Here is a 13255-nt window from a genome sequence, read left to right on the forward strand (position 1 = left end):
ATGATCCCAGCCCTGTGTGTCATCTGTAGAATAAGGGGCCAACAGGCAATTAGTGATTAAGTGTACGACTGAGTGAGTGAGAAAATGATTGTTTCAGCCGCGCTGCACCAGATCTATCTCCAGTAAGATGTGATATGTACACGCCTAATGAATGCAGCTGGCAGCAAACTTCACTCATCTCACAGGCAGGTGAGGTTGTACGGAGTGCTCTAATGACACATGCCTTTTATTAGTGTTAACCTCACACCAGCGGAGCTACCTCACGTTGAGCCTCCTCTGTCACATACATATTTTGTCGTCTACGCGTCAAAAAAATATATTACCATCACAAGTGTGACGATGTTTTTGTTGTCAAAATGGGTTCAAGCTCTATTAAGCTGCACATGAATGTGGAGCAAAGGATTACATGAATAATATACGGTACATGCTGCAGTGAGAAACAAAAACTGCAGGTGCACATCTGTGGCTGTGAATTGTTGTACATCGTCTGAAGTAATGACACAGTCAAGGCCATGCTTTACTGTGTTGGAATTCCTACATTACGCAGAGAAAGGTTCAAAATATGTGGGCATTTTCCAGGCAAGTGGGTGTAACAAAAGACTCTATCAAGTTGCGTTATGGGAATTGTAGGAGGGCTTCTTGGAGCTAAATTAGGATATCGTGGTCTCCCCTGCTTCGATTTTTGTCATTTGTTTTTTTGTGCCTTCAAGTTCCCAACTGTATGGAAGTACAATGCTACACTGATGCAGTAGTCTTTTAAAATGAAAAGCTCTCATAATAAATGTTCCCTTCACAGTGTGAAATGATTCTTTTATTGTGCACAAGCTGCCTCTGTTACTGCCTTACAATGGCAGATCACCCAGATTCAAATCAAAGCCAACAGATTACAAAAGCTTTGCTAACCCGTTTCGGCCAAGTACAAAGCCCACGGTGCTGACATTGAAGGTTGCAACTTACAATTATTTTTATTATTTATTGATTTAGTCTTTATTCTCTCAAGTTATCCATTCGTAGATTTAATATTTGGTCAATAAAAAGGGAGAAAATCGTGAAAAACGTCTGTTACAATTTCCTAAAGCCCAATGTGACATGTTTTAATTTGTGTACTGACGCATCCTCATACCTCAACAACCAAATAGGTCGATTGCCAGTGATGACATAGAAAGCCATTTCCAAAACAACATTACTGTTGCAGCAGGTGTACTGGACCTTCATAGTACAGTCGCAGTTTGGTTAGGTTAAGGCAAGAAAACTACTTGGTTAGGTTTAGGAAAACATTGCTGTTTGTGTTAAAATAAGTATGTTATTTAGGTAACTTAACTTACATGAATAACTTAAGCTATATTATGCGTCACAAAGTTAAAATAGCTCGCAGTTGACCTTTGGTTTTACACGGGACACAACCTACGGGCTGCGGGATAAATGTCTGGTGTTTGTTTGACTGATCTGTCCACCCGTCCTCTTTGTGTGGACGTTTTCACTCTTTATGTTATGTCACCTCATGGTATGACTTCTTCCTTTGCTGCTGTAGTAATTACATTTTTTTGCTTGAAATCTGTACATCCGGAGAAAGCTAGGTCATGTTTGGCATTTTTGCTGGAAAAAAACGACAAAAGCAACTAATCAATATCATATTAGCTGCGTATTCATTATTTGTGGATCCATTAACAATACATCTATGCCAGCTTTAGCTACAACAATGTTAGCTTGTATAGGTCCATTCTGCATGGAGACAGTGTGCGACTGAGTCTGACTGAAAGACTGCACAAACTTTGACTTGTTTTCAGAAAGTAACTCCCTCAAATATTCATTTATTCTTTCACTCATTCACCCACACTAAGCCTGTCTGCCCACCAATGACCATTAGAAGGAATTACAGCTGACACACTGAACCAGGATCAGTCTGTTTCCTCCCCTGCAGTACTGCTGAAGGGAGGATGCTGTGTCCTTGTTTTCACTCTGAGATTGATTAACTGACCTTGATACAATGATCAGCAGTGTGTGACAGTATGACAGCGAAAGATGAGTCTTACATGCATTTCAGGGTTGCAAAAACTTTCATTACAAACACTTAATTAAACAGGACAGTGACCCGGTACGTGACAAGTTACGTGTTCCTGTTCCATGTATCAAGTCTAACGCTGCAGCCTTATGAATATTAAAAACAACAAATTCAGACAAATAGATTTCTTTTTTAACCTTCACATCCCCCGTGTCCCACTGCACCAAGGTTGACCCTGTTGCATGAAATCCATTTAATCACATCCACTCAGCGCGACAACACAGAGGGTGGCATTTGTGACAGCCATGGCCATTCGCATCCGTCTCCTCGTCATTATGAATACAGGCGGGCGCACATGCTCTGAAACAACAACACGCACACGCGCTCTCATTTACCTTCCCTTTCATGAACTTTGTTTGTTATTTAGCTCCTTCCTTTTCATTTTGCTCTCTTTGCTGCTTCATGGGCGCAGCATAAAAAGGGGAAAAAAAGAGCCAACTATGTTCGAAACGACACTGTGGCGAAGAAGAAAGCTGCTTTTTGTCCTTAGTCTCATTGAGAGTCTTTTGCTATTCATCGGGGCAAGGCAGCCAGGCCAGCAAGGGAGGCAATCTTATGCAGATCACATTGAAGGGCTTCATTACCTAGAAGCCAGCTACTTTTTGTTCTCCCTCAAGGGAAGAGTGAGAGAGAGAGCATTAGCTTAGCAAAAGAGAGCGGTGGCGAGCAAAAGCCAGGGAGAGCGAGGGGGGAGGTGGGGGTGAGGGGTGGGGGAGTGTGTGTGAATGAGAGAAAGAGAGGGAGAGAGGGAGAGAGGGAGTGAGTTACAAAGAGAGTGCGTCTCTGCGGGCTACACAGGGGAACAGGCACAAATTACACCTGAACAGCATCTTTACGACTGCATGGTGGCTTTATGCTAACACTACGTGTTTTAGTGCACATGTGCACTTTTATGCTGTGATCTGCATGTGTGCGTTTGGATTCACTTGTGTTGACATGCAAAGCCTGTTCCTGTATGTCTGCCTGCATGTTCCAGAAAAAAAATAAAGCCCAGGAGGCTCTAAAGGGCTTATATTACTGTATCTAAACCAATGACTGATGATGTTACATGCATAATTCAGAGGTAAACTGGATAATAAATAACATTTGATGAATTAGTAATACACATTTGTATGTGATATTGAGCAGCTGTGACTGTGCGTGTGTATGTTTTGATGTGTCGTTATTTTTATTTTTATTTTTTACCCCTGAACAACATATGTGTTAGCAAGGGAATATCTAACTTTCCCTTATTTTCCCTATATGGGCTATACAATGTCTAAGTGTGAAACAAAGAGATGCTGAATTAGCAGTTACTCTCTCTCAGCTGCTGGGTGTAGCAAAAGACAGGAGCAGTGAAGAAGAATGGATAGACACAAAGAAAAAAAAGATATACTGGGTTACTGACAGGTGACAAATATCACGTGTGAATAAAAACAAGCCTACAAATGAACCAAGTCACACAGAAAGATGCACATACACACAGATGCACAAGCACAGAAGCTCTTGCCAAATGAGGTGAGATAGATAGGAGTAGCAGGTTATTTACAGAGAAACTCCAGCATGTCAGTTAAATCCTCTCTGCCTCGGAGGCCTGTCCTATCCCCATTTAGCACGGCCACAGAAAAGGGCAGGCTGGCATGCGCGCCGCCTGGCAGTTAGACAGAGTCCGAGCCTTGGCCAGGTTCACTGCTCTGACCCCCTCTCACCCTAGCGCAGCCTGTGAGCCGCCCACCACCATCACTGCAGCCCCGGTCTGCCGCGTCCCTGCCCAGCCCAAGAGCGTGCTTGTCAGATGTGTCCCGGCCCAGCGCTGGCCCAGCTGCCCACTATGTTAAAGGGCCAGGGGCCCCCTGCCACTCAGTCCATCTGCCAAGCTGCAGACCAGAGTCTAGGATCAGAGAAGAGAGAGACACAAACACCAGACACCCTCGCTTTTAGCTCGCTGCTCAAAGCTCAACAGAGAAATGCCAGATAAAAGATGCACTATAAATGTGCTTCTTTTACTTATGTGGGTTGCTGTGACCCTGAAATACTGCTAGGTTTTATTCAAGTTAAACTGCATTTAATACATTCAGACTCAGACTTTCCAAGAGCTAGATATGTTTGAGATTTACTGAGAGAGCAGCATAGTACAATAATATTTTTAGGTATATCAAGGAAGGGGATTTTTATAGAACATCTGGCCCAAGTGGAGCATGAAATGCTCTTAAAATAGCTCAGCTCTCCCTGTATTGATCTTAAAGATGCCAATGTGAAGAAAAAAATAAGTGAAGAATGTGGATAGATAGATAGATAGATAGATAGATAGATAGATAGATAGATAGATATATGCTTGGTTAAAACATACAGCACTATTCAATAATGTGATACTAATTGAGGATTATGTATCACTTATAAAACTGTGTGTGCATTAAATCATCTGGGATCACAGTGAGCTTTCTGCTATATGTTGAGACGATCAGCTCTGATAAAGGTCTGCATCTCGCTCATTTCCATACGTCTCCCCTTGATCAAGTCTGCTCATTTATCGTCCAAATCCGTGATGACAAGCCTTTACTTATTTCCCAGCTGCTGGTGGTGATGAGAGCGTAATCAGAAACATCATTAAAGCCCCACATAGACGGCTGTGCCTGTTAGTCCTGTTACCCACACCCATAATAACTCTGAAAATGCAAATCAACTCCAGGTAATCTATTAATGTCACTTAAATTTTATGTCTGCACTCCAATTTAGCAGATCTTGACACATTTGGCGAGGATCCCTGCTTCCGTACAGGTATTCATTTTGCTGGGGCTTCAGAGAGCACGGCCCGTGTGAAGAGGAGATGGGCCATCTGTCTACGCGCCCGTTTATTAATCGCCCTGATAATGAAGCACACGCAGCCTAACACTCCTGGGGCATCTCTCACATGAGCTCCATCCCGCAAAACAACTTTCAGCAAGTTTGTTTCGCAGCACAGCAATTATTGTCATTCGCACCACCCTCAGTGAGGGGAGGATGGTCTAGCGACCTCCTCCTAATTACCTGAAGCATTACTTCAAGCAGACTTTGTAATTTCCAACTACATCACAACCCCCTTGTTAGCTGCAGAAGGGTAGCAGAGCCTCATAATTCCAACATATGGTCGACAGACATACGGGGGGAATTTGTCAGCTTGTACTGCCCTTAAAGTCGAAGACCCCATTAACAGGGAAACAGGATCTACTAATCCTGTGAGATCTGTGCAATCCATGCAAATGAATTAGAATTCTCATCATGCCAGACTTGCACAAATAAGCAACAAGCTCTCTTTTAATTGAAGTGACAGTAAAACATAATTATCTAATGAATATATGTATGAAACTATGAATACAGGAGGGATGTTGAGAGGTTGAGTATATCAAATATTAATTTGATTAAATTAATAGATAATGATTCTAATTTTTAATCTTCAATTAAAAGAAGCAATCACATGGTCCTTTGCTTACCTGAGGGTTAGAGGCAGAGGAAATTAAACAACCCATGGATTTGTAAACCACACAAAACAAAATCAATTAGATAACCTAAACAATACCATATGTGATGAAAGCTGCACTAATTAATGATTTATATTAATATTACATCAAATAAGTGTGTATAATGTGTATTATGGACACAGAGATACCCTCCACACCACACAACCCTCTCTCACAGTAATTACATTTATATACTACTTTGCAGCAGCAAATACTAGTTAATATCTCATACAGTTAACATCTAAGAGTCATATAATCATAACGTTCTTGTTTCTGACTATTATTGACTAATACATGGTCTACATATTCATTCAGTAGGGTATTATTTATTAGGAAAGGAGTTTTTTTTATTAGGTAAGTGTGCAAAGAGTCTACAACACAGCTAAAAGAAAAGTGAACAGCGTAAGGTAATGTGTTAAAGGGTAACTCCACCAATTTTGCAAATCAAAGTGTGTTCACAGTTCTTGGGAAGCACTACTGCATCTGTGAAAAAGGCAGTACAAGGGATGGCCCAAGGAGAGCTGGTTAGCATGCTAACGTCAGTACATATCTCTGCAACACAATACATAGACATCATAATGTCACAATGTGTTGATTTTATTTTTTTTAATGTTTTCAGTTTAATTTCTTCCATATAGCCCCTTTAAGATTGCTATGGTCGTGGTAACAACATAAACATGTGGTAATGTACATGATATGTTAAGTTAACTTACATATCCATGTTTTACATATTACGTTGACTTTTGTTTTCACAAGGGACACAATCAGCGCTCTCACGGGTGAAATACTGTGTGTCGATCCATCCATCCGCCCCATCCCTCCTCCCTATGTGGAATCTGTCTCTTCATCATAATAAGCTGTTTGCACAGACAATCTATATGGCTGTCTTTGGGGGGAGGACAGTTTATATTTTGGAGATGCATGTTTTTTCTCATTGTCATCAGCACTATAGTAATCAAAGCACAGCGGTCACGAAATCTCAACTGACACCCAATTTATCCCGGCTCCTTACGCTAATGAGATCAAACTGTTCAGACTGGCCGTCTCTCCTCCAGCACAACCGCCACCTTTGCTCTCCACTTCCTCTCATTGTTGCACTGTACTTGGAGAGTACGCTAAACAATTAAAATGGTAGACACCTCCATTCTCAGCCATTCAGGGAAATGAAAGTCACAGAAAAGTCACAGAAAGCCACACATCTTATCCGACTGGCCTTTTTAAAGGAAGAACAAAAGGTCTTCCTCCTTCATTTCCCATTAACCTCTATGCTCCTCCACACACAGGAAACATGGCGACCTCAGTGGCCCATGTCACATATCTCATCCGGCTGTGGGGACCGCTTCCTATGGGGGATGGTGACATTCAATGAGGGGGTTTTCTATCTAGCCGTAGTCCTTGACAGATAAAAGGTGGGTGTTGATATTTGTCCCTGGTCTCACTGATACGGTGCGGATACACTCTTGATAAGCGAGGAGCCGGTAAGACATTGATGAAGTCTGGAGTGGAACTGACAACCTCTGTAAGTGGATAACACTGTCATGAGAACCGGCCAGCTATGGTCCGGATTAGATTTTTGATTATTAGTCGCAGGCGGCAGAAATACATCAGCACACTCAGCATTGTCTGAACTCAATAGCTGATGATGCGGCCTCTCTTAGCATGTGTCATAATTACATTTGAATACTTCCCGGTTTCACGTTGTGGTGGAGATTTGCTCATATGCACCAACATCCATTTATTTTCTACTTCCTGTCCTATGGACTTAATTAGTTATCCACTGCTCAGCACACTTTCAGTAATCCACTGAGTCCTGCACAAAATTCTCAGTTCACCACGATAAAGATGAAACACCACTGTTAAGAAAACCGGTGATTTACGAATATGAGGCGAGATAGATGTGTGACTTATTTGTTTGTTTGTCCAGAGCATCTGATTTCTTCCTGTAATGCCGCAGCCCATGAAAACTTAACAAGAGGAAAACTAGTCGCTGAAAGAAAAGCCTTTCAAGCAAACAACTGAGCATTCCTGAATGTTTAATTAATCAGTAGTGACAAAAGGGAACAACAATCAACAAAGAGATGCCGATTTCCATTTCTTATGCATTATTCCCACTGGCAAATCACAGAGTGCTGTCAACTACCACTTTGCTCTCTACCCCATCACTATGGCTGTCCCTGCGCTGCACTGCACCGACAAAAACCCTTGGAGAGCAACAGTACATTTCAACTGAAATCCAAAACAATGAGCAGCGGGGATCAAGTAACAGAGTTCAGACAACAAGGAGTTCACTGTTATTCTGTGTTTACATGGATTACTTTGCGTTGTGTTTTGTTCCTTTTTGTTTCTGCTGAAGCAGCGGCTCCGGCAGCAAATAGGAATCAGCCACAATGATCATGAGAGGCTGAGGCTAAATCACCATTACCTCAAAGAACTGATGCAAAGGATGCAACATACAGATGGGATTTACCGAACAGATTCCATTACATACCTCACGCCATCTGCCCTAGCATGTTATGTCAGCGTCGTGACAGGTAACAAGAGGGAGCTCGATGAGGAAACACAATAACAAGCACATACCGCCCAACAACAGACCTCAGCACCCCCGCTGAACCCCTCCAATGTCAAAATGGCATAAAGACACACTGATCTCCTTCCTGCTACTGATAGAAACATTTTCTACAAGACTCCTACTGCTCTAGGGTCAGTGAGGAGGCTCTTCCGAATAAAACAGCACAGTGATCCGCGTACAGGCCTCTGCCAGTCCCACATGAGCGATACATTTGAATTATGTGATCATCACACGGTGGTCATTTAAATGCATGGATGGAATAAGAATGTGAATATATGAATACATTAGCATACAGTGAAATTGAAAGTGTTTGCAGTGGTTTGTGTACCAGTGAGTTTGTGGGGGATTGGAGAGTGGTAGCCTGTGGCAATTAGCATCAGTCAGTGCTGTCAGGCTAAGTGACAGAGTGGTGCTAACAGTTTGTGAGTGTAAATGCAAGCCCTTTGTGCTTTTACTCGGCCTGCTCTGCATCCTCTATGATTATAATTAAATGCTGCAATCTTGAATTAAAAACGATCCATGTGCACACTTTTCAATAGTAAGGTTTGTATATTCTGCGTTCACATGGATTCAGGCAGATGGCGGACAGACAACATCTCCTGGACGGAACGGTAAAAACAAAGACAGTTTGACGGAATGGCAGGACGGTAAGACAAAATAGGAGGTGATTCTTGAGTCAGATTTCCAGGTTGTCCTGGTCGGTAACTGATCTACCAACCCAAAGCATTGGTATAAGACAAACTTGAATGGGGCTTGTCAATCTACTATCTTTCTCTGGAACTGCTGTTTGCACCTCTAATATAAATTCTCGCTAACACGCAAGGTTAGTCATTCATTTCGAACATGGACAGTGAAAGAGGAACAGAGAGACGAAGCATTTTGTTGTCCAGATCATCAATGTTTTCTTTCCTTGTGTTTCCTCACTGCTCAATGTCAACAGAACCAACGAGCTGATTGTTGATTTTAGAAATAGAGGAGGCACAGACACACATCCCTGTCTACATCAGTGAGTCAAATTTAACTGATCAAATGTAAGTGACAGGCACAAAAAGTATCTTGTTACAAATTGCAAATACATAGCACAAGTAATAGAGGTAAGTTGTAATTTAAAAAATAGAAAGAGGCATGCTGACCAAACTGAAATGATTACATTTTAGCAATTTAGTGCCTTTATATGGGTTGGAATTTATTGGGCTGGTTGTTGAAGACCGACAGACAGGAGCACCACAATTAAAGTAATTGTTATTAATGATTAAGCAATAATACATTTTTCAGGCACCGATTATCAATTAAAAAATTTGCTTAAAATTTGCATCCTTAGTCTTCACACATCCCCGCCCTGGTTAAAAAAAAGCACAGAAAAGGCTCTAATTCTTGTCACATCACAAACTGGCATGGCTGTGCAGGGCGGGAAGGCTTTACCGCCCGGAACATCACTGGTACCATCTACAGAGCTTCAATGATATTGATGAAGTGAGATGTCTGCACAGAGCCCAAAGGATCCTGAACGACAACACCCACCCCAGCCACAGTCAGTCCACCCTGCTGCCATGTGACAAGATACGAAAGTATCCGCTGCTGTACCACCAGACTACAGAGCAGCTTCTTTCCTCAGGCTGTGACACTCCTGAACTCATCCTCAACACATGGATAGTTTAATTATCATTTATTAATCAGACTATAGTTTTTGTTTTTTGGTTTGTGTAACATGGGAATTAAAACAAATGTAATTATACAATCTTGTTGGATAATGACAATTAAATTAATCTTGACTCTTGTGTGAGGAGGATATGTGACATCTGGTTGTAAAGTCCCTTATGCAGAAGGGCAAAGAGTTTAAATATTCTATGTTTGGACGGCAATATCATATACCGTTACTATTGCACATATCTCTGCTGGCCTCACCTAATTTTTCTGACCATAAAACATTTTATTTAGTTTGCCATCTGTCATCTGTCTGTTCCATGTGATTGTAGTAAAAGCCCCGATACTGTGTGAAGAAGAAAAAAGGTCAAATAGCAATTCGCTGATACAAAATGAGGGAAATGGATTCTGCTTCTCTTCCCTTCCCCACAGTTTTTTGTGTCCATAAAATATTACACTGTGAGCTTTCTAACATTTTCCATAAATATTTGATCACCAGCTTATATCACATAACTGACTGACTGCACACATGAAAATGTTAAAGAACGCAACAAAAATTCCACATATTCCCAAACGCTCCTCATCAGAAGATGGCGTGCTCTTTGACCCAGACAAAGTGGAGAATAGATTTTTTTTTTATGCTTGCCAAAAGGTTGAGTGCCGTATCTACATACACTGATGTTGCTGCAGCATATGTGTTAACGGTGATTTTTTCAGCTTCATTATAATTCATGTCGTGTTGGAAAGAGTTTTAGCGAAACACTCCTGCTTTCCCGATAGGGTGAGCTGTTTGATCCTCTAACATAAGATTGTTTGGCTCATGTTTTTGCATTTTGTTCTTTGGACCTCTGTGAGTGGGCTGTTTTGTAGAGGATGTGACATTTGCATTACACAGGCTCCTTGAGAGTGTGTTGACACTTACACCAGTTGTTCAGCTGCAGCACTGAGCTATGGGTGAAGTTCTGGTGATTTGATTTGATTTATCATTTTTGTATTTTCATTTGCCAAGATACTCACAGCAAGCAAGCATGTAAATAGGCACACTCATTTCCTCTTGTTCTTATTCGCTCATTATTTTCATGCGATAGCCCATTAGAGATCAGCCGTCTCTGAAATCCCACACTCTGATTAGGCTGCCGCATGCGGCAGAGAGCTGAAAAGAAGTCTGTCTGTTGTGACTTACCAACAGCAGACATCTCTGGAACAGAGGCTCGGTACGGGCCTTCAATGAACTGCGGTGGATTGTCATTAATGTCCTGGACTTTGATGATGAACTCGGACGGTGGCTCCAAGGGCTCGTCTGTGTCAGCATTAACAACCTGGGCTGTTAGTGTGTACTCTGCTTTCTCCTCGCGGTCCAGCCTCTTCATGGCATGGATGTCGCCTGTTAATTCATTGATGGCGAAGATGGTGCCTGCCCCCTCACCTGCTAGGACGTACTTGATGTTCTTGCCGCCCACATCCAAGTCTGTGTGTAACTGCAATCAAAAGAAAGACAAAAATAACAGATAAAGTTAAGTTTTCAGTTTGGTCCCACTGTGTAAACAGAGACGGGGGGCTTTAATGAATGCAAAGTTGATATGCTCAGCAGATTCTTGAAGTTCTCGCCATGTAAATGCATTTAAGTGTACAATATGACTGTAATGTGTTGTTTTTGCTGCTGCGCTTTGCGACAACTAGTGTAGCAGGGATACTAAACGTGGATCAACATGGCCTACACTTTGCTAAATGAGGTCCGCTGGGAAAAATAACTTTATAAGTAGCATAGGAAATGGACCTTAGCCTACATTGTTCCTCGTTATACATTGCAAATACATCATACAAACACAGGTTGTGGGGGGATATTGCTCCCTACAGTCTGAAATTTACAGAACGCAGAAGCACTTTAAATGTGCATTCCATAACGCGGCGAGAACAGAAAAGCATCAGAATCCATAATAAATTAAAGAGGAAACTCTGCACATGATGATTCATGCTCACAAATAACTAGCCCCAAAGTTACTGGACGATACTGCATGTTCCTCATTATTTTTGTAATTACAGTTTCATTAGTTCACTGAAGCTGCATTACATGCCAGGCTGAGTGGTTGGCTCCCACTCGCCGCATGGGCTTAGTGTAACTAATGTGTCTGACAATGCTATTTAAGGCTGGTTGAAACATCTGTGCACATAAGAACAGGTGAAACCTTCTGCTGTTCAAGTTAAAAAGGTAAATTGGAAGGACAGGAGATACAGCGGTGCAGAAAGAAAGAGGTCAGAGAAGAAGAGAAGCACACGAGGGAAGCAGAGAACTTTGCTTTTATTCACATAAACAGAGGGAGCGCTTCTTTTACTGTAAGTCACCTTTCATATAAGCCTCTTGATCCCCAAGGTGAATGACTGTCAGAGCAGGGGGGAGGGAGGCACTGAGTAGAACATTTACAAATCCAACACGGCTGGCAGCCCTCTTCTTTTCAGTTTGTATTTTTGTTAATATGCATGCCTCTCACAAATACACAGCCACAGACATACACACAAGCAGGCATGCTTCAAAACATCTGTATTCAGCAGCTTTAATTTCATTTCCTGCCACAGTGTTTCAACAGAGATTCCCGTGGGAGCGTGGTTAGGGTGCAGAATAGCGCGGTAAAAATCTGCCGGTGCAAATCCCGACCTCTAAACCCCCCGCAATGTTTTTATAAGCTGGCTTTTATGCATATACTGTCTCGGAGGTGTTGTTTGCAGACACTGACAAAGCACATTCACTTAAATTGTCACACCTTGCACTTTTGTTTTCCTAATTGTGCCATCATTTCACATGAATGATGCAGCTCATTAACACAAATGCCTCGCAACATCCTGCACACTGAGAAACTCTTTAAATGAGCTCAAATTAATGATGGTCTGTCATTTTTTCTTTTTAATCCTATGTGTGACTTCTATGCCTGCAGCTATATGACTGCATGTGTCTATGTTTCTCTCATGGGGGGGCAAATTGAGTATTTTAGCTTGCATATTGGTTTTGGTTGTGGCATATATCTTACATATTTTTAGCAACGCATCAATGATTTAATCCCGGTGTGCTAGGCACTGACACTCTACTTCTTCACTTGGCACTAATACTGTCAGGGGAGGTCACCCATGTATAAATGTATGCACAAATCATGTAGAAATATAAATCTGTTCCTTCCAGACCTGTTTTCAAGGTCAAAAATTATCTGCCAAGCTCCACTTTTAAGTCAGTCTGGGAAAGCTTTAGCAACAGTTTCATGGCAACTGTGCAAACTCAGTCGGCTCATGTGACCATGTGACATGGTCAAACGGAGGGAATTCAGACCTGGTATTAACGTCGCTCCTGAGTGATCTGATCACAAGTGGACAGCTCTGAGTCAGTTTGCACCTGGTATTAATGGTAACGGTATCGAACTTCGCCACTCTTTATGCAGATTAACATGTAAATCACTTGGACAAATGATCATAATGTTTTATGCACAACAAAATAAATACTGCACCTTCAACATGTGT

At 41.8% G+C, this 13255-nt stretch overlaps 1 protein-coding gene across 2 annotated transcripts in view; it reads right to left on the reverse strand.

Moving 5' to 3' along the window:
• The window catches only part of cdh8 (cadherin 8), a 99834-nt gene that overhangs the window by 51195 nt on the left and 35384 nt on the right, over window positions 1-13255 (reverse strand). For both annotated transcript variants that reach the window (XM_073464418.1, XM_073464419.1), the window contains exon 2: window positions 10935-11229. In XM_073464418.1, coding sequence (XP_073320519.1) covers window positions 10935-11229 — 295 coding nt within the window. The remainder of the gene's footprint in view (window positions 1-10934; window positions 11230-13255) is intronic.

This window comes from Pagrus major, chromosome 4 (assembly GCF_040436345.1).
Source record: "Pagrus major chromosome 4, Pma_NU_1.0".
NCBI lineage: Eukaryota > Metazoa > Chordata > Actinopteri > Spariformes > Sparidae > Pagrus > Pagrus major.